The sequence below is a fragment of the Syzygium oleosum genome, unplaced genomic scaffold, assembly GCF_021117445.2.
Source record: "Syzygium oleosum isolate NSW1041296 unplaced genomic scaffold, Sole_v2.1 Sole_v2.42, whole genome shotgun sequence".
Lineage (NCBI taxonomy): Eukaryota > Viridiplantae > Streptophyta > Magnoliopsida > Myrtales > Myrtaceae > Syzygium > Syzygium oleosum.
The window spans coordinates 665,629-685,649 of NW_026607526.1; the positions used below are offsets into that span (position 1 = coordinate 665,629).

The 20,021-nt window shown below is 43.3% G+C and overlaps 2 protein-coding genes, 2 long non-coding RNA genes and 1 pseudogene across 4 annotated transcripts; 1 reads left to right on the forward strand and 4 right to left on the reverse strand.

Annotated features, from left to right (window-relative positions):
- The first annotated feature begins 456 nt into the window (after positions 1 to 456).
- On the forward strand, positions 457 to 4,331 carry LOC130136112 (signal recognition particle subunit SRP54 2-like). The gene is made up of 9 exons (XM_056306193.1): positions 457 to 749; positions 1,606 to 1,705; positions 1,873 to 2,026; positions 2,290 to 2,440; positions 2,521 to 2,669; positions 3,257 to 3,357; positions 3,462 to 3,619; positions 3,799 to 3,913; positions 4,042 to 4,331. Exons 1-9 carry the CDS (start codon positions 519 to 521, stop codon positions 4,329 to 4,331), a joined length of 1,449 nt encoding a protein of 482 aa, XP_056162168.1. The 5' UTR covers positions 457 to 518.
- Positions 4,332 to 5,288: 957 nt separating this feature from the next.
- On the reverse strand, positions 5,289 to 10,496 carry LOC130136113 (exocyst complex component EXO70H1-like; annotated as a pseudogene).
- Positions 10,497 to 10,855: 359 nt separating this feature from the next.
- LOC115669180 (uncharacterized) lies at positions 10,856 to 12,418 on the reverse strand. The gene is made up of 3 exons (XR_004004310.2): positions 12,372 to 12,418; positions 11,758 to 11,814; positions 10,856 to 10,946 (listed from the first exon to the last, which is right to left on the reverse strand). It is a non-coding gene; the product is annotated as an uncharacterized LOC115669180 (long non-coding RNA).
- Positions 12,419 to 16,476: 4,058 nt separating this feature from the next.
- LOC115665550 (uncharacterized) lies at positions 16,477 to 17,277 on the reverse strand. The gene is made up of 2 exons (XM_030587417.1): positions 17,229 to 17,277; positions 16,477 to 17,177 (listed from the first exon to the last, which is right to left on the reverse strand). Exons 1-2 carry the CDS (start codon positions 17,275 to 17,277, stop codon positions 16,477 to 16,479), a joined length of 750 nt encoding a protein of 249 aa, XP_030443277.1.
- A 317-nt stretch (positions 17,278 to 17,594) lies between these two features.
- Positions 17,595 to 19,176, reverse strand: LOC130136100 (uncharacterized). Its single transcript, XR_008815153.1, has 3 exons — positions 19,124 to 19,176; positions 18,510 to 18,566; positions 17,595 to 17,698 (listed from the first exon to the last, which is right to left on the reverse strand). It is a non-coding gene; the product is annotated as an uncharacterized LOC130136100 (long non-coding RNA).
- Between the last annotated feature and the right edge of the window lie 845 nt (positions 19,177 to 20,021).

Genomic DNA, 20,021 nt, shown 5'->3' on the forward strand with positions numbered 1-20,021 from the left:
CGAACAACATGCATAGGAAAGGAAATTAGCTATCTTAGATAATCATGAAATATTAAATAATATCCTAAATATCTAATAATCTCTCTAAAATTATACTCTAACAAGGAAATATCTAATCTCCTTGAATATACTTCATCGTAAACCTCCAATTCGTTTCCACAGGAGCCCAACATCGTCTTCTTGCGATTAATAAAAAAAACACTTTAAATACAATTTATCTTCATAGAAAACAAATCAAGACTCCGCTCTATCCTATTTTCTAATTATTTGAACAGATAATGATTATCTTTATAATAGAGATGATAATTATGATCTTATTATTTCCTTTCTTCTTCTTCTTCTCATCCTCCTCTTGCCTTAAAAAAGGAATATCTGAGAGATCAGAACCTTTCAAGCCTCACTCCTCTCTCGAATCCCCCCCAGCCCTAGAGTCTAATATTCTTGGTCGTGATCGGCTTCTTGTTCGTCTCCTCCTTCGTCGCCGTCCGTCCCTCCTCCGTTCTCGCGAGCGAGCGAAGATGGTGTTGGCACAGTTAGGCGGGACCATAACCCGCGCGATACAGCAGATGAGCAATGCGACGATCATAGACGAGAAAGTTCTGAACGGGTGCCTCAACGAGATCAACCGCGCCCTCCTCAACGCCGACGTCCAGTTCCAGCTCGTCCGCGACATGCAGAACAACATCAAGCGCATCGTCAGCATCGACGATCTCGTCGCCGGGCACAACAAGCGCAGGATCATCCAGCAGGTATGTGTTCTTTTTTTTTTCTCTCTTTTTTCTTGTGGATTGAGTTATCTATAAGCTGTCCGTGAATTGGCCCGGTTTTCCTCCGTGCACTCCGATTAATAATTTCTTATTTTTTCTTTTTAATTTTTCTTTTTCTTTTTAGAGAGGCTCGAACTCGCCTTATGACGAAAAAGAAAAAGAATAAAAAATAATTTAAAAATCAAAATTTTTAATAATGAAAAGAAAAATAAAAAATAATTAAAATGAGTGCACGGAGGAGAATGCGCTTGGTCTGGGTGAAAGAAAGAGAGAGAAAATGTTTTCTGTGTTTTTTGCATTGATGGAAAATAACAGAGCCTAAGTTTTCTTTGACTAAAGTTGGAAAATATTAAATTTTATTCTTCAAGAATTTGTCAATTTTGAGGATGTTTTACATTTTGGACTCCAAATTGATAGGCTTACATTCTGAAATAAGGTTCTTTGATATGAAGCGTTGATTAGGAAACGTCCTACTTTACTATCTAGGTGTGTGGTTAATTTTGATTTGCTATATGGGGGATAAAATATAATGTATCGCTCCCGGTGGCATCTCGTTTGGAAGAACTTTAGCTCATTAAGACATTAATGTGACTGTAAATGCTGGTTATTATGTTTAGTATTGATGTGATCTTTGCTTTCAGCATAGCTCTATTACAATTACTTTTTCGTGTTTTGGGGATGGGTGGAATATCCTGGAGATGTGTATATTGTGTTATTTGATCTGTCTGGTCATTTTTTAAGGACATATCTGTCACTGTTGTTAGACTTTAGTCTCTCATCCGTCCGAATGTGATCAAGAAGTACCCATGCGGTTCGCTTGTGGCTACTTTTGTTGCAGGCCATATTTAGTGAGCTGTGCAACATGTTGGATCCGGGGAAGCCTTCCTTTACTCCTAAGAAAGGAAAGACAAGTGTCATTATGTTTGTTGGTTTACAAGGTACTTAAAGATCTCCTCCAACTTGAGTTGATGTTTGCGAATTTAGTTACTTGGGATATGGATTATTCATTGTTGCATCCATGCATTCTGATCAAGTGGTTACAATTTGTTTGGAGGCTTTATATACTGCTTATGCTTCGATGTGTGAATATGCATTGTTATGACAGGATCGGGTAAGACCACGACGTGTACCAAGTATGCACATTATCATCAAAAGAAAGGTTGGAAGCCAGCTCTTGTCTGTGCCGATACTTTTAGAGCTGGTGCCTTTGATCAGTTGAAGCAGAATGCCACCAAAGCTAAAATTCCATTTTATGGAAGGTACTTTCTTTCGCGCGTTGCATTTTGATCTGCTCCTGTATGCAGACACCTAGTTCCTCAAACAAAATGAGTAGGACTGTCAGATTTCGTAAAAGTAAACTCAAGGTCTCCAAGTGCACATGTTTTCATCATGCATAAATTCTTTCTCGTGTTGATTAGTTTATCCTTCATTTACTCACGAGTGGGCTCACAGAATTTAACATTTAGGACTGTCATGTTTCGATGCAATTTCTTGGCCATCAATGATGCAAGTTCTGTGACAGTTACACGGAATCGGATCCTGTGAAAATTGCTGTTGAAGGTGTGGAGACACTTAAAAAGGAAAATTTTGATCTCATAATTGTTGACACAAGTGGGCGTCACAAGCAGGAGGCTGCTCTTTTTGAAGAAATGCGTCAAGTTTCTGAAGCAACGGTAGCATATGATCCTTTTGGGCATTTTCAGTCGGATCTCTGCTTCTTTAAGATTTTAACATGTTGCATGATATGCTGCAGAAACCAGATCTCATTGTATTTGTTATGGACAGTAGCATTGGTCAAGCTGCATTTGATCAAGCACAGGCATTCAAGCAAAGTGTTCCTGTTGGGGCTGTCATTGTGACTAAGATGGATGGTCATGCAAAGGGTGGTGGTGCTCTTAGTGCGTAAGTGTTATTTTGGTTAAGTCAGAGACAAACAATTCCATTTTCCATATTTTCCCTCTTCACAGTCGCCACCATTGAAGTGGTTTTCTAGTATTCAAATGGGGTAATGGAGTGGATTCATGCACAAAATGTCTGTAAACGGTTGCAATACGAGTCTTCGGAGTAGATTGCTGCTATCTTGCAGTCGCATATATATGTCGTGCGTATGTCTGTGTGTGTTTCTTTAAATGGCGGCGGCTATGATCCTATTCTGAATTATAGCTCACGAATGAATATCGCTGGTTATATTCTTCGTCGGATTCTGATCGTTAGATCTTCGTACTTTATGGGTTATGTTAATATATGTCAGTTTAGGTGAAAGATCACATAAAGAAACATTTATACTCGTTTAATTGAAAGCGATTATTAGTTTCATGGGACCGAAGGTGAAGTATTCTCTACAGAAAAAAAAAAAAAGAAATTTAGTTGGGAATCCAGCATGGATAAGTTTTACCCGTCGAAGGTTACTTAGACTTGAGATACTTTTGGGAACATAAAAATGCTTACGGATCTTCCTTTGGTCTGAGTTCATTTGTTTGCATTTGCAGTGTCGCGGCAACGAAAAGTCCTGTGATCTTTATAGGTACTGGAGAGCATATGGACGAGTTTGAAGCGTTTGATGTTAAGCCTTTCGTCAGCCGGCTATTAGGTAGGTAGTTTCATTCGGGTTCTGTCTTTCAATGTGTCTTGTTTATATGCACGCATTCTTTTAGCGGTTCAATATTTTGGTGGAAACTATATTCTTCCACATAGGTATGGGCGACTGGTCTGGGTTTATGGACAAAATTCGCGAAGTGGTGCCTGAAGATCAACAGCCTGAGCTTCTACAGAAGCTTTCCGAAGGGTACTTTACCTTGAGAATTATGTACGAGCATGTTCAGAACATTCTTAAACTGGGTCCGATAGGCCAGGTTTGTGTTCCTTCCCCATCATTGGATACGATGCTCTATCTTGTCATCCCGTGCTTTTTTGTTTTGGAGATTCGCGCAAAGTTGAATTATTCGTGCGTGCATCAGAATGCACGAGCATGCACCGTGTCAAAGATCAGTCGATGATCTAGGCTAATACGGTTTGGTTGTCTCGAATCAAGGTTTGCTCCATGCTGCCGGGGTTCAGTTCTGAAATGATGCCGCAGGGTCGAGAGAAAGAAAGCCAGGCGAAGATCAAAAGATACATGACCATGATGGACTCAATGACAAACGAAGGCAAGTCATGCTGTAGTATATACATAGTTCAGCTGTTTATGTTATTTTGTCTTACGGTTGCGGCGAAGGTTTTAAAATTCAAATCCTTGCCTCCGAGCCTTGATTAAACTGAGTTCGATTTGTTCCAGAGCTAGACAGTTCAAATCCAAAGATCGTGAACGAATCGAGAAGCACGCGGATAGCGAGGGGTTCTGGTTGTGACGTCGGCGAAGTCACGGAAATGTTGGAAGAGTATAAGCGGCTCGGGAAGATTTGGCACAACATGAAGGGGCTTAAGATCCCGACGCGGGGCGCTATGAATGCGCGGTCTCGGAACATGTACGCGCGACACATGAGCAGAGCTCTCCCGCCTCAGATGCTACAGCAGATGGGTGGCATGGGAGGTTTACAGAAGTTGATGAAGCAAATGGAACAGTAATCCGTTTGGTGACGCAATTTCATTTTTCTATTTTCGAGATTAAATTGTTAGTCCGGAAATAGATTTAGAACAGAAATATAAATTTTTGACTTCATCGAGTGACAAGCGATACGGCGCTATGATTTAGACTAGGGAGAGCGAGTTCTGGTGGGAAGGTTCGATGCATTTGATTCGCATTCTTGTGTAACTAATCAAAAAGCTGCCTGGAATAGTTAGGTACAGTATTTTTGTTCTTTGAGTTAGGACGATGGAAGAGCAAGTGCATATTTTTTTCATAAAGTCAGCTTAAATGTATAAATGAAGTTTTTCCGAGTTTTTCCTCCCTTTGTCGGGTGAATTTCTTGGTGCCATCTGACAATGCTCGGTGGTGGTACGGGTGTGGAAACCAAAACCGAACCGAAATTTCGTGCCATCTGGCAATGCTTAGTGGTGGTAGGGGTGTTGCGACCGAAACCGAACCGAAATTTCGTGCCATCTGACAATGCTTGGTGGTGGTAGGGGTGCCATCTGATTCGTTTTGGTTTTGGAAAAATAACCGTTCTTTTTTTCCGGTTCGGGTTCTCAACAAAAAATTGAAAGAGGACGGAAAAATCGAAAACCGAACGGTGTTCGGTTCGATTTAGTTGATTTTGTTTCTCTGCTTCAGGCCAGGCCAGAATTTCAAAAGGACAGTCGTTCTTCAACGAGATGATGTTTCAGGGTGAAGTTCAAAAAATTTGCTCGATTCGTCTATTTCAACCAGAAAGGAACACGGAATGTTTGCAAACATCTTCGATCTCCAAAGCATATAACTGTCTTGTAGTAACATTCGTTTCATTAAAATATCAAATAATGTTCCTTTCCATTTAAGAAAAGGAAGAAAGAATCAAACAACATTCTCCACAAAAATTTCTGTCCTTTTTTTGTTTTATTTTATTGTTCTAACAAAAATCACGCATCGCCGGCTCTCGACTTTTCTCAACGACGCCCTTTGACCAGACGAAACGGGGACAGCCAGTGACTGGGCGACCGCGACGACGGACTCCCTGAGCCACCGCCGCCGCCGCCATCGCCCCCGCCACAGGTGGCACACAACATGCCAACCAAGTAATTATCCAAATCATCAGGGGAGTATTTGACCGCCGAATCTCCGGTCGGACAGTTGTTGTAGAGCCGCCGATAAGCCGGCACGAGCTTCTCCGCCGGCGACAGCGTGGTCTCGTCCCTCAGCTTCGAGTCGGGCACGGCCCATCTCGCCTGCTTGGCCCGAACCTCCTCCAGCGCCGCATTGAACTTCCTCAGTGATTCCTTCGCCTGGCCGAAAGATATCTCGACGGTGAGATCGGCCAATGATGAGAAGACCTTGCTCCATCCCATCCGTTCGTAGTTGCTCGCGTAGAGCTTCACCTTCGACTCGTGCTTCTCCACCCAGTGCTCACCGAGGAGGTGCCTCAAGTTCGACCGAGCCACCTTGTCGATGACGTACCAGAGGTTGTTGGCGAGGAAGAGGCAAGAGAGAGCCACGTCCTTGTACTGCTCGGCCTTCACGTCGAGCTTGCACAGCAAGACGAGAACGAGCCATGAAAACCGCGCGAACATCGCCGACGCATCGCCATCTCTGGGCGGCGACGGAGGCGGCGGAGTCGCAGCCGGCAATGTAGGAGTCCAGGAACCACGGGTGCTCAGGGCTACTGTTGACGGGCCAGTCGGCGAGTGTGTCAGCAATGACATCGTCATGGTTGGCGAGTGGTGACACCTATTTTTAATTGCCTAATTAAATTACACAAAATTAAGAATTAAATTTTTTATTCCTAAAACAAAAATATTTTCATTGCATGGCATATAAACAATATGTACATATTTAATTAATAAAAAAAGGGGAATTAAATTTAAAAATTATTTTTAAAAAAAGGGGGAGACTAGGCCGAGGAAGGCCCGGCCCGACCTCCCTTCTTCTTCCCTTTCGTCTTTCTTTCCCGGGCCCAGCTCTTCCTTTTTTTCTTTTCCTTGGCTCGGCCTCCTTCCCTCTCTCCTCCTCCTTCCCCAACCCGGCCACGCTCCCCCTCTTCCTCCTTCCTTCTCCCCTACAGCCGACCACCGCCTGGACAAAGCGGAGAAGCAGCTCCGCCACGCAAAAAATGGCCATCAAAGTCAAGGAATGAGGGTAGGCCGGTGCAGAGCAGTTAATGGAGAGGATAGGAGGGCAGAGGGCAGGTGGCCGTTGGCCATAAAGAGAAGAGGAGGGGGAGCTCAGCGAGAGGGGAGTTCAGTTTTGGGGGAGCGACAGAACAGAGGGGGCAGTGAGAGAGAGACCCAGAGAGATTCTGAGCAACAACCAGAGAGGGAAGGGCCTCTGCCGGCAACCACCGCGCCTCAGCTTAGCCACCAATCCTCGCCGCCGAGCCAGGGGCGGCTACACATAGAGAAGGAAAACAGAGTCATGAGAGGTGAACGGCAGAACAGAGGGCCACGCGAGAGTGAAACCAGAGAGAGATTGGGGGAGCCAAGGCGTGAACCAAGTGATACAGGGTTTCCAGTGGCCACCACGCTGGAATCGCAACCGGCGAACCACTGCCGACTCAGGTAGAGAGCCCCTGGTCAACTGCCCCTGTTTGCCCTGTTTTTCGGGCGTCTTAGGCTAGAACTCGCAACCGTCCGGTCCACGCGAGCTCCGGCCCATGCCGCTCCCATATTTCATTCCCAGACCCTGCACATCCCATATCTAGGGTCCCAGCGCGAGTTCAAGTCTCCGTGAAGCCTAGAATGCTTCGTTTTTGAAACGCTCGTTACCTGTTTGCTAAAATGCTCAAACGAGATTTGGTTTTAAGTTTTCTGTTTTCGCCAGCGTTGGGTCGTCCGATTACTGTCTCGTCCAATTGAGGTGTCTTGACGGCGTTTTGGCATATTTGGGTGTCAGCCGTTTGGCTGTTTCGTTGCATCCCAAGCATCCTTCACTGTGATCGTGACTGGTTGAGAAGAGGCGCTCTCAGCCGGTAGTGTCGGGAACCGACTAGGCGGAGGCTGGCGTCCCTCGACCTGGGTCGGCCAGCGTCAACCATGGCCGGGCTGAGGCATCGGATGCCCTTCGCGTCGGTCATCTCTGTCCCGAGAGAAGTGGCTGCACGGAGGAGCCGAGAAGCGAGGGAGCGCAGGGAACCGGGTCTGTGGCTGCTTCCGGGTTGGGTAGAGTCGAGTCGGAGCAGGGTTGGGCAAAAAGCCTGACCCGATTCCCCTTTTTTATTTATTTATTTTTGGGTTAATACAAAAAAAAAATCCCAAACTATGCCCATTATGACATATTTACCCTAAACTTTTTTATTTATACCAAAAATCTCAAACTATGCCCATTGTGACACATTTACCTTAAATTCTTTTTTATGACACTAAAAACCCCAAACGATGTATTTTGTGACACATTTACCTTTCGGAATTGAATCTCCAAAATCCCCGTTCATCGCACTGTTCATCATCTTCTTCATGAAATTTTTTACTTTTCATCGTCTTCTCCACAGCTTTACGAGGACTGTTCATCACGTTCGCTTGGCCAAACTCCTCTGATGCTCTTTGCTTCTCTGCCCACTGCTACCTAGCATAACAAATTACTGTTCATCGTCTTCTCCGCGAAGAAGAACGGTACTTTCTTGTCCACAAAACGAAGCTTTGAGATGGTCGAGCTTGAGTGGTTGCCATGACTGCTCTAGCTTGAAGCTTGGCTTGAGGGTCTAAACTCGACCTTCGAAGCTCGCGGGCAGTCGCAAGTGGCCAAGGCCAAGCTTCAAAGCTCGCGGGTGGTCGCAAGCCGCCATTGCCAAGCTTCGAAGCTCGCGAGTGCCATGACCGCTCTAGCTTGAAGCTTGGCTTGAGGATCTGACCTCGACCTTCGAAGCTCACGGGTGGTTGCAAGCGGCCAAGGCCAAGCTTCGAAGTAGCTTGAAGATCAAGCTTCGAAGCTCACGGCCACCATGGCCACTCGAGCTCGAAGCTTGGCTTGAGGGTTGGGTCTCACCTCGATCTTCGAAGCTCGTGGATGGTCGGGCAAGCGCAGACAAGAGCCGCCGAAGGTCGAAGTAGCAGTGGGCAGCGAAGGAAGAGCGTCGAAGGAGGAAGAGTGCGATGAACAGTACTTCACAAAGCTGTGGAGAAGACGATGAACAGTAACAGTGCGATGAACGGTGATTTTGGACAGAATTGTAACGGAGGGTAAATATGTCACAAAATGCATAGTTTGGGATTTTTTATGTCACAAAAAAGAATTTGGGGTAAATATGTCACAATAGGCATAGTTTAGGGTTTTTGGTGTCACAAAAAAAGATTGGGGTAAATGTGTCAAATGGGTATAGTTTAGGGTTTTTGGTGGTATTAACCATTTATTTTTTAATTCCTTTCTCCTTCTGGGTCAGGTTTGGGTCGGTTCTGACCCGATCCGGATCCTCCGACTTGACCCGGTCGAATATTATATTAATATTATATTATTTTTAATTAAAAATATTGTTTTTTTAAAAAAATTAATTAAATTTTTTATTAAATATATAAAATATAAAAAAATCTTTCTTTATTTTTATTTTAAAATTAGGAAATAGTTTAGAAATTAATATTTTTGAATATTTTTCTAAATTATGTGAATTATTTGATTAATAATCATGCTTAAATCGGATAAGCCTATAGGGCTATACGGTAGTATTTTGCGTGTTATTTTTACTACTGTTGTATTATTATTATACATGTTATTTCTAATTAGAATATAATTGCATAATTTGTTATGTTTTGAATGTTGTCGCTTTAGTTAGGATTAGGGCCTTAAGCTGCATATCTATCTTGACTGCTAGTCGCTTATGATCATGCACTCGCTTAATCATCTCACATGTTAGGAGATAGATCCTAAAATTAATCCAAATTTCCTGACAAATGTTTTCAAAAATGAATAGGATAAAAAGATACCGAAAGGGCACTAGTCACCTAACTAGTGTAAGCAAGTCCCCGAACTCATTTAATCTCTAGTTCGTAGGAGTATGGTGATTCTCCCATCATCTTACTTAGGTTTCTAATCAACTCACTCCAAATTGATTGATGGTGACTCTAGATAAAACTTCACTTGTAGGTTAAAAACTTAAATCATAAGTTGCGATATGGTATTGCTTGAGAGAGCCCGTCCCAGATCTAAACTTAGCGCATACCAGGCGAGACCTCCCTTTTTTAAAACCGGAGGTCGGTCACGACTGCGAGGAAGGCGAGAGGTAATTCACAACGTAGCGTGTCAGTAGGTGGATGCCGCCGTTGGGGACAGCTGATTGCTTGGCAGAGTCCTTCTGGATGGCTGCCTCAAAGTTGCCAAGCGTCCCGCGGACCACCTCTCCAAGCTTGATCAGTGAATTGATTGCATGGGATCGGACAGCGGTTGTTGCGGCGGAGGAGAAGGTGGACTCAATGTCTGACCAGAGGTTTGGCAATGGCCTTGTAGAGGTCGAGATGGCGGAAGATTTTCACTAGAGACCTCTCGATAGCCTTCGCTGCCCCCTCTGCGAACCCAAACAGTGCGACCACGGCGTCCCGTGCAATGTTGGAGAAGACGGAATCCCTGACCGACGCCACGGTGAAGACCTTGTCACAGAGGATCCTCTCACTAGAGAAAAGCCTCTGGACTGCCGGCTTCAATTTGCTCGGCTAGCTCTTGACCTTCACTTCCAGAACCTCCCAATCCATCTTTTGCATCTGTGAATGTCCAAATGACCTCTCGAACCCTAGATGATACAGTTCCTCGTTGACGACCGGTCTTCGCACGATTTTGTAGATGTTCATGCACTCTTTGCCGTAGCCGCAAGCGATCATGCAGTCTGCGATGGCCTTTAGATCAGAAACCCCTGCATTAGGAACTCGCTCATCTTCCTGCGTCACTGGCTTAGCAGCAAACTGCTTCGTCGATAACTCGTCCTCCGACTCATATTCAAAATCCGAGAAGCTTGACCGGGTAGAGGTTTGTGAAGACCGGCTTGAGACCGATTCGGCATGGTCGGAATACGGGAGATGCAACGACAGGACCTGGCGGAATTCCTGAGAGAGCCATCTCACTGCAGTCTGCAACAGCTCTTGAGGCCACACGATCACGCCTGTCTTCACCGATGCAGTGTAGCATCGCAGAGTGCAGGTCCTTGACACGGCTGAGGTTGAGCTTGGCTTTGTGGCAGCCATCACAGAAGAGATAAGCCGCACCGGCGTATCTGGAGGTGGACGAGGACGGCGAGGGCTTGGGATTGGAGGAGTTGATAGCCCACTTTTCGATCAAAGGCTTTGTGCTTGCGATTCTGTTGAAATAATGATCCAATTTCTAGAAGTTTCTAGCATGCTCAATGTCACACCCCAAACTCAACAAGAATAAGGGCATGACACGGCCATCCTTTAACAAAAGGACGCAGCCTAAACATAACCAAAACTCACATGATATCAAAATATACGCAACCACATATATACATGATATAAAGTTTATTTGGTTACAATATCAGAGTTAACTACAATCCACCAAAAAAAGCTAAGTACATTAAGCTCCACATCCATGTGTAACTCGTACCAAAAAGTCCCAACTATCAAAATGTTCTCCCCGACACCGGAACTCTCACGCCTACTAGCGTCTCGGTGAAGAACCTGAAAAACAAGTTAGATGAGAGGAATGAGCTACCACGGCTCAGTGAGTAATACATTTCTTCTAAGTAGATCGAGCACCTACTATGCACACAGTTGTAAGACTAAACAAAAACTCAAATAACACAACATATAACCAACTCCAGATTCAAAATACGTTGTATACTACTTTAAACATCACATTTTCACAATAGGAAAGCTCATTCCAATTAATAATATCAAAGAAGAAACCAATGGTCAAATCCATTGGCCAATCTCGTCGAAAAGCACACGCCAATGGTCCATTCCATTGGCCAATCTCATGCTCAGAAATCTAAGTATGATCACGGATAACGCCCCGTGAAAGGCGACCAAGATTCCCCCCTTGGCAAGGTCTCCACCTACTATAAGCCGGTGGCTCGGCCCACAAGGATATCCTAGACTAGTATGCGCATACCCACAACCCCTCATTTGGGTTCACAGAGACACTGAGCACCAAAATCCACAACAATATCATCCACCAATCTACAAAACCAATTCCAGAAATCATTTCATAAACCATTTCATAAACCGATATAAAACCCTTCATAAGCCACATTCAAATGCAAGAACTCCTCATGAGTCTTTCTCAAAAGGTTTCGCAAACCTATTTGCATTCAGTAAATTCAAACCGAAATCAAAAGATAATCTTTCATTTTAAATACACAAAATGGCAGTAAATGCTCGATCCAATTTTATGCAATCAAAATGCCATTTCTTATATGGTAACATGTCTAATACATAACATTTTATAAATATGAGTTTACAAATTCAAAGAAGAAATAGTACCACTCACCTTGAAAAGCTGAAAAACTAACCTACAGCGATTTCTCGAGCCGACACACTTGAATACCTAACAATAAGTCGAAAAACGGTATCAAAACCGAGTAAAATGTTACTTCAACTACGACTCGGCTCAACTAGGCTTAGATGCTAATATAACGACTAAAAGACGCCCTCAAAACGCTCATCTAACGCGATTATCCAAAATCGCCCACAATACAACGCCTAAGTTCAAAACTTGATTGCGCCATAACTTTCTCCAGTAAACTCCAATCCAAGCAAGTTTATAGTCAAAAGAAAGCTTGTTCGGAGCACTACAGGAACCCCAACTTGGCAGTCCCAAAATCGAGCCGAAAACCGACGAAAATCGGCCTAAAAACCACTGTTCGCGTACTGTTCACTGTGCGCACTCAACTTCAAAAATTCATATCCAGCAAATCGCAAGTCCAAATCAGGTTCCGTAAAACCCCACGGCTCCGCAACACTATAAACTACCAATTCTATAAAAATATGCAGCTGAACGACTCAAAAATCAGACTTCGCCGCTTGAATTTCCCAAAATTCCGAATTTAAACCCTAAATCGGAAAACTTCTCCAATCAAACGAACGAGGGGCGCGAGTACTTACCGAGCGTTGCGATTCGAAGTCGAATCGGCTAGGCGAGGTCCGCGCGGTGCAAAACCCTCTTCTCTCTTCTCTTTTTCTTCTTCTTCTTCCCTTTCCTCTCCTTTCTCCTCTTTTCCGTTTCTGTTTTTCTCAGCCAAGGAGCTCTCGGCCTCCTTTTTAATTTGGCCGAGAGTCCACTGTAGCTTCTGTTGACTTGTTGACCTTTTTTTTTTTTTTTTTTTTTCAGAACCCATATTTTACATTCTCCCCTCCTTAAAAAAAATTTCGCCCTCGAAATTTAGAGCGAAATTTAGACGTGCCTCAATCATCGAACAAGTGAGGGTATTTGCGTCTTGCCTCCTCCTCAAGCTCCCAAGTGGCCTCCCTCTCAGTGTGGTTTTGCCATTGAATCTTTACGTAAGGAATAGTGCATTGTCGTAGCACTTGATCTTTTCTATCAACAATGCGTACTGGTTGCTCGTCATACGATAGGTTTTCCTTTAACCGCAAAGGTGTAAAGTCAAGCACATGTTCAGGATTTGGCACATATCTTCGCAATAAAGACACATGGAACACATCATGCATGCCCGATAACGCTGGTGATAAAGCCAATTTATAAGCAACTTCACCAATTTTCTCTAATATTAAGAATGGTCCCACATATCTTGGACTTAACTTACCACGAGTGCCAAATCTCATAACGCCTTTCATTGGAGAGACTTTGAGGAATGCATGATCTCCCACATTGAACTCTACCTTGCGTCTTTTGAGGTCAGCATAGCTTTTCTGACGGCTTTGTGCTGTTCTCAAATGCTCTCGAATCACCCTGACTTTCTCTTCTGACTGCTGAATAAACTCTGGACCGGTTAATCTTTTCTCACCAACATCATCCCAACATACGGGAGTTCTGCATTTTCGACCGTATAGAGCTTCAAAAGGAGCCATCTTGATGCTAGAATGATAGCTGTTATTATAAGAAAACTCCGCCAAATGAAGGTGTTCGTCCCACGAACCGCCAAAGTCAATAACACAGGATCTTAGCATGTCCTCTAATGTCTGAATCGTTCTTTCAGACTGTCCATCTGTTTGCGGGTGAAAAGCCGTGCTAAAGTTGAGTTTAGTACCCAATGCTCCTTGCAAACTCTTCCAAAAGTTAGACACAAACCTGGGATCCCTGTCAGAAACAATGCTCACTGGCACCCCATGAAGCTTCACTATCTCATTAACATACCGCTTCGCCATATCCTCAAGTGAAAGACCGAATCGATATGACAAAAAGTGAGCAGATTTAGTCAATCGATCGACAATCACCCATATAGCATTCTTACCACTAGGTGTCCTCGGTAGACCGACGATGAAGTCCATGGTAATATGCTCCCACTTCCACTTAGGTATTTCAAGTGGGTGTAGCTGTCCACCTGGTTTCTGATGCTCAATCTTTACTTGCTGGCAAACCAGACACTGGTCAACAAATTTCACGATATCTTTCTTCATGTTGATCCACCAAAAATTCTCTCTCACATCCCTGTACATTTTAGTGCTTCCCGGATGGATAGAGAATCTCGTACTATGAGCTTCCTGCAATATCTCTTTTTTCAATCCCGAATCATCAGGAACGCATAGCCGACCATGAAACCTCAATGACCCATCCGCATGGATACTGAAGTCCTTTTGTCTCCCAGCTTCTACTCCTTCTCTAATCTTTCCCAACTGAGAATCCCCATTCTGTTTAGCCTTAATTCTATCAATCAACATTGGTTGTACTTGAAGATTAGCTAATCGAGCACCAAGCTGATGTACCAATACCTCCAAGTCCAACTTCCTCATATCCTCAAGAATAGGCTTCTGAGAAGTGAGCAATGTAGCCATGTTTCCATAAAATTTACGACTTAGGGCATCGGCTACTACATTTGCCTTACCTGGATGGTAATTGATAGACAGGTCGTAATCCTTTAAGAGTTCTAGCCATCTCCTCTGTCTCATGTTTAATTCTTTCTGAGTAAAGATGTACTTCAAACTCTTATGATCAGTAAAGACCTCACATTTCTCACCATACAAGTAGTGCCGCCATATCTTCAAGGCAAACACAACCGCTGCTAACTCTAAATCATGAGTGGGATAGTTTTTCTCGTGTACTTTCAACTGTCTAGAGGCATAGGCTATAACTTTACCATTCTGCATAAGAACACAACCTAAACCTTCCTTAGATGCATCACAGTAGATTGTGAAACCACTAGTACCTGAAGGCAATGTCAATATAGGAGCCGACACTAACCGTCTCTTCAACTCTTGGAAACTATGCTCACATTGATCGGACCATACAAATTTAACTCTCTTCTGAGTTAGGCGAGTAAGTGGACCGGCAAGTTTAGAAAATCCCTCCACGAACCGCCTATAGTAGCCAGCTAGACCAAGAAAACTTCTCACTTCAGTGACATTGGTAGGGCGACTCCATTGGACAACTGCTTCAACTTTCCTCGGGTCAACCGAAATGCCATCCTTCGAGATTATATGGCCTAAGAATTCTATATGATCAAGCCAGAAATCGCACTTACTGAATTTAGCAAACAACTTCTTTTCACGCAAAGTTTGCAACATAAACCTCAAGTGTTGCTTATGTTCCTCCAAACTCTTCGAATACACCAAAATATCATCAATGAATACCACAATAAACTTATCAAGATATTGCCTGAACACCCTATTCATCAAATCCATGAAAGCAGCAGGTGCATTTGTTAATCCAAAAGACATGACAAGAAATTCATAATGGCCATACCTCGTCCTGAAAGCAGTTTTAGGTACATCATCTGCCTTTATCTTCAACTGATGATACCCAGAACGAAGGTCAATCTTAGAAAATACCTGAGCTCCCTGAAGTTGATCAAACAAATCGTCAATCCGAGGTAAAGGATATTTATTCTTGATCGTCACCTTATTAAGTTCTCGATAATCGATGCAAAGCCGCATACTACCATCCTTCTTTTTCACAAAAAGAACCGGAGCTCCCCAAGGCGAAACGCTGGGTCTAATAAAACCTTTATCCAACAACTCCTGCAGCTGAATTTTTAATTCCTTCAATTCAGACGGTGCCATCCGATATGGCGCCTTAGAGATAGGCGTAGTACCAGGCATCAAATCAATAAAAAAAATCAATCTCTCTATCAGGAGGCAAGCTAGGCAAATCTTCAGGAAACACATCTGGAAATTCTCTGACAATAGGAATATTTTCAAGCTTTACAACATCTTTACTTGTGTCTTTTACACAAGCCACATAACCACAATAACCCTTCCTCAAAAGCTTCCTCACTTGTAAAGCTGATATCAATCTTGGCAAAGTGTCTTTACAACTTCCCGAAAAAGAGAATTCGGGTTGATTTGGAAGTCGAAAGACAACCTTCTTAGAATAGCAATCAACAGTTGCATGATATGTGGATAACCAATCCATTCCCAAAATAACATCGAAATCCCGTATATCTAACTCCACCAAATCGACAGGTAATACTACATCATTAATCTGGAGCAAACATCTCTTGAACACACGGTTAGCAATCAGGAAATTTCCAGTAGGAGTATCAACATACATTTCATGCTCAAGAGGCTCAGGCAACACATCAAGTTTCCTTGCGAAGTCAATGGCAATAAAGGAATGCGTAGCACCCGGATCAAATAGTGCATACGCATATTGAGAGGCAATACAAATATTACCTGCAACAACTGCGTTGGACGCCGCTGCATCCTCCTTTGTTATCGCAAAAACTTTCCCAGTCGTCTTTTGCCTTTCCTGATTTCCTTGGGGCCTACCAGCTGAAGATGCAGTTTTCCTCATAGAACAAGCAGATGCTAGGTGCCCAGGCTGCCCACAAACAAAACACACTCTATTATCTCCAGGGATATCCTTCTGTGTAGGACAATCACGTGCCATATGTCCCATTTTCCCACAAAGGAAGCAAGCTCCTGTCTTGCGGTAACAAGGACCGCTATGACGCTTGCCACAAGTAGCACAAGGACCCGGATTACTCTGAATCTTGGGCCTTCCTGACTGATTGAAATCCCTCTGCTTTTTGCTACTATTGGTCCGACTATCATGATAATCAGTGGGCTTAAACCTCCTGTACTGAGGTGTACCCTATACGCCGCTCTCCAACATGTCTTGCTCCACCCTAATCGCTCGATCCAAGACATCTTTATACGTAGTCAGCACAAAAGGCGTGAGAATACTGCGAATATCAGGTCGAAGTCCTCGCTGAAAGTGTTCTGCCCTCCGCTTTTCACTAGCCACGAAGCCTTCCTCGAATCTACTAAGCTGATTAAAGCGGGCTGCATACTCCATAACTGACGAGCTACCTTGAGATACATTTGCAAAGTCACTCCTCATCTTCGCTTGGAATGACTCGGGGAAGAATTGGGCATTGAATGCTTCAGTGAAGTCCTTCCAGGAAATGATTACATCAGTACCTCCAAGGGCAGGTCTAGTCCCCTGCCACCAACATATAGCTTCACCTTCCAAATAACGAGTGGCAAAGTTAACCTTTTGATTGTCATGAACATTTTCCGCTCTAAAGATTTCCTCTATGCTTCTAATCCAACCATCGGCCTTAAGAGGATCAAACTTCCCATCAAACTTAGGTGGATCTGCCTTTCTGAATTGTGCGAAGGTGCATGAGTCAGTGGTGCCACCTTCACTTAATTCCTTCGCTTGACGATACCGATGAATCATTGCTTGAGCGAAATCAGTCGGGGGATTAGGCTCTTGGGGTTCTTCCCTAGCTTCTGGTGAGTCGGAACTCACTTCATATTGGTCCTCCCGTCTCCTCTTTAAAGTCACACCTTAAGAACGTTGAGGCATATCTCTAGAGTCAGAAGTAATGACTCGCTTGCCTTTATTCTTCTTAAGAACTGAGGCAAGTGGCTCCGAGTCAGAACTCATGATCGCCTGAATCCAAGAATGAAATACCACTTAGTATATAAAAAATCTAGCGCAAAAATCTATCACACAATCTCACAACGTCTCGTATCTATACTCCAAAAATCAAAACTTATGCTCTGATACCAATAAATGTCACACCCCAAACTCAACAAGAATAAGGGCATGACACGGCCATCCTTTAACAAAAGGACGCAGCCTAAACATAACCAAAACTCACATGATATCAAAATATATGCAACCACATATATACATGATATAAAGTTTATTTGGTTACAATATCAGAGTTAACTACAATCCACCAAAAAAAGCTAAGTACATTAAGCTCCACATCCATGTGTAACTCGTACCAAAAAGTCCCAACTATCAAAATGTTCTCCCCGACACCGGAACTCTCACGCCTACTAGCGTCTCGGTGAAGAACCTGAAAAACAAGTTAGATGAGAGGAATGAGCTACCACGGCTCAGTGAGTAATACATTTCTTCTAAGTAGATCGAGCACCTACTATGCACACAGTTGTAAGACTAAACAAAAACTCAAATAACACAACATATAACCAACTCCAGATTCAAAATACGTTGTATACTACTTTAAACATCACATTTTCACAATAGGAAAGCTCATTCCAATTAATAATATCAAAGAAGAAACCAATGGTCAAATCCATTGGCCAATCTCGTCGAAAAGCACACGCCAATGGTCCATTCCATTGGCCAATCTCATGCTCAGAAATCTAAGTATGATCACGGATAACGCCCCGTGAAAGGCGACCAAGATTCCCCCCTTGGCAAGGTCTCCACCTACTATAAGCCGGTGGCTCGGCCCACAAGGATATCCTAGACTAGTATGCGCATACCCACAACCCCTCATTTGGGTTCACAGAGACACTGAGCACCAAAATCCACAACAATATCATCCACCAATCTACAAAACCAATTCCAGAAATCATTTCATAAACCATTTCATAAACCGATATAAAACCCTTCATAAGCCACATTCAAATGCAAGAACTCCTCATGAGTCTTTCTCAAAAGGTTTCGCAAATCTATTTGCATTCAGTAAATTCAAACCGAAATCAAAAGATAATCTTTCATTTTAAATACACAAAATGGCAGTAAATGCTCGATCCAATTTTATGCAATCAAAATGCCATTTCTTATATGGTAACATGTCTAATACATAACATTTTATAAATATGAGTTTACAAATTCAAAGAAGAAATAGTACCACTCACCTTGAAAAGCTGAAAAACTAACCTACAGCGATTTCTCGAGCCGACACACTTGAATACCTAACAATAAGTCGAAAAACGGTATCAAAACCGAGTAAAATGTTACTTCAACTACGACTCGGCTCAACTAGGCTTAGATGCTAATATAACGACTAAAAGACGCCCTCAAAACGCTCGTCTAACGCGATTATCCAAAATCGCCCACAATACAATGCCTAAGCACAAAACTTGATTGCGCCATAACTTTCTCCAGTAAACTCCAATCCAAGCAAGTTTATAGTCAAAAGAAAGCTTGTTCGGAGCACTACAGGAACCCCAACTTGGCAGTCCCAAAATCGAGCCGAAAACCGACGAAAATCGGCCTAAAAACCACTGTTCGCGTACTGTTCACCGCGCGCACTTAACTTCAAAAATTCATATCCAGCAAATCGCAAGTCCAAATCAGGTTCCGTAAAACCCCACGGCTCCGCAACACTATAAACTACCAATTCTATAAAAATATGCAGCTGAACGACTCAAAAATTAGACTTCGCCACTCGAATTTCCCAAAATTCCGAATTTAAACCCTAAATCGGAAAACTTCTCCAATCAAACGAACGAGGGGCGCGAGTACTTACCGAGCGTTGCGATTCGAAGTCGAATCGGCTAGGCGAGGTCCGCGCGATGCAAAACCCTCTTCTCTCTTCTCTTTTTCTTCTTCTTCTTCCCTTTCCTCTCCTTTCTCCTCTTTTCCGTTTCTGTTTTTCTCAGCCAAGGAGCTCTCGGCCTCCTTTTTAATTTGGCCGAGAGTCCACTGTAGCTTCTGTTGACTTGTTGACCTTTTTTTTTTCTTTTTTTCTTTTTTTCAGAACCCATATTTTACACTCAAGATCTTTGCAGAATAGATATTTAGATGAATAGTCTAGAAAGTTGTGAGAAATATCTAGAAGAGTTTCTAGAAAATATCTATGATATTTCTAGAAGACTAATGTGATATATATAGAAAACTTTAGAAAAATATCTATGTAACATGCTCTAGATATTTCCTTAATGGCAGTGGAAGAGGGCTATAAATAGCCAACCCCTCTCCACTTGAAGGATACGCCCATCAGAAGAAAAAACTAAGTCCGTTGTACAGTTCTGTTCTATAGTTGCTCCAAGTCCACGTACCAACACTTGCACTCACTAAATCACTCACTCACTTACAAAACAAATCACGCTTCCGTAAACACTAACAGATTCGCTCCGCCATTAACGTGTCAGCGAAAGGGTCATGGCCGTGCATCGATGTAATGGGTCTTGCGGGAGAGTCGGAGGGCGATGGCTTGAAGAAGCCGGTCCTCATTCCTTTTCTCGGCATGTCTTGTGTTGTAAGTGAGTGTGTCTTCGTATCAGCTTCTCTGAACTCTGCAGATTTCAGAGAGAGTTGTGTTGCGGTGAGGGTTGATTTGAATGGTGAAGAGGGCTTGGAAGGGGGATATATATAAAGAGAGGGAAAGGGAGACAGAAAGGGAGGATTGTGGGTGAGGAAAGCGG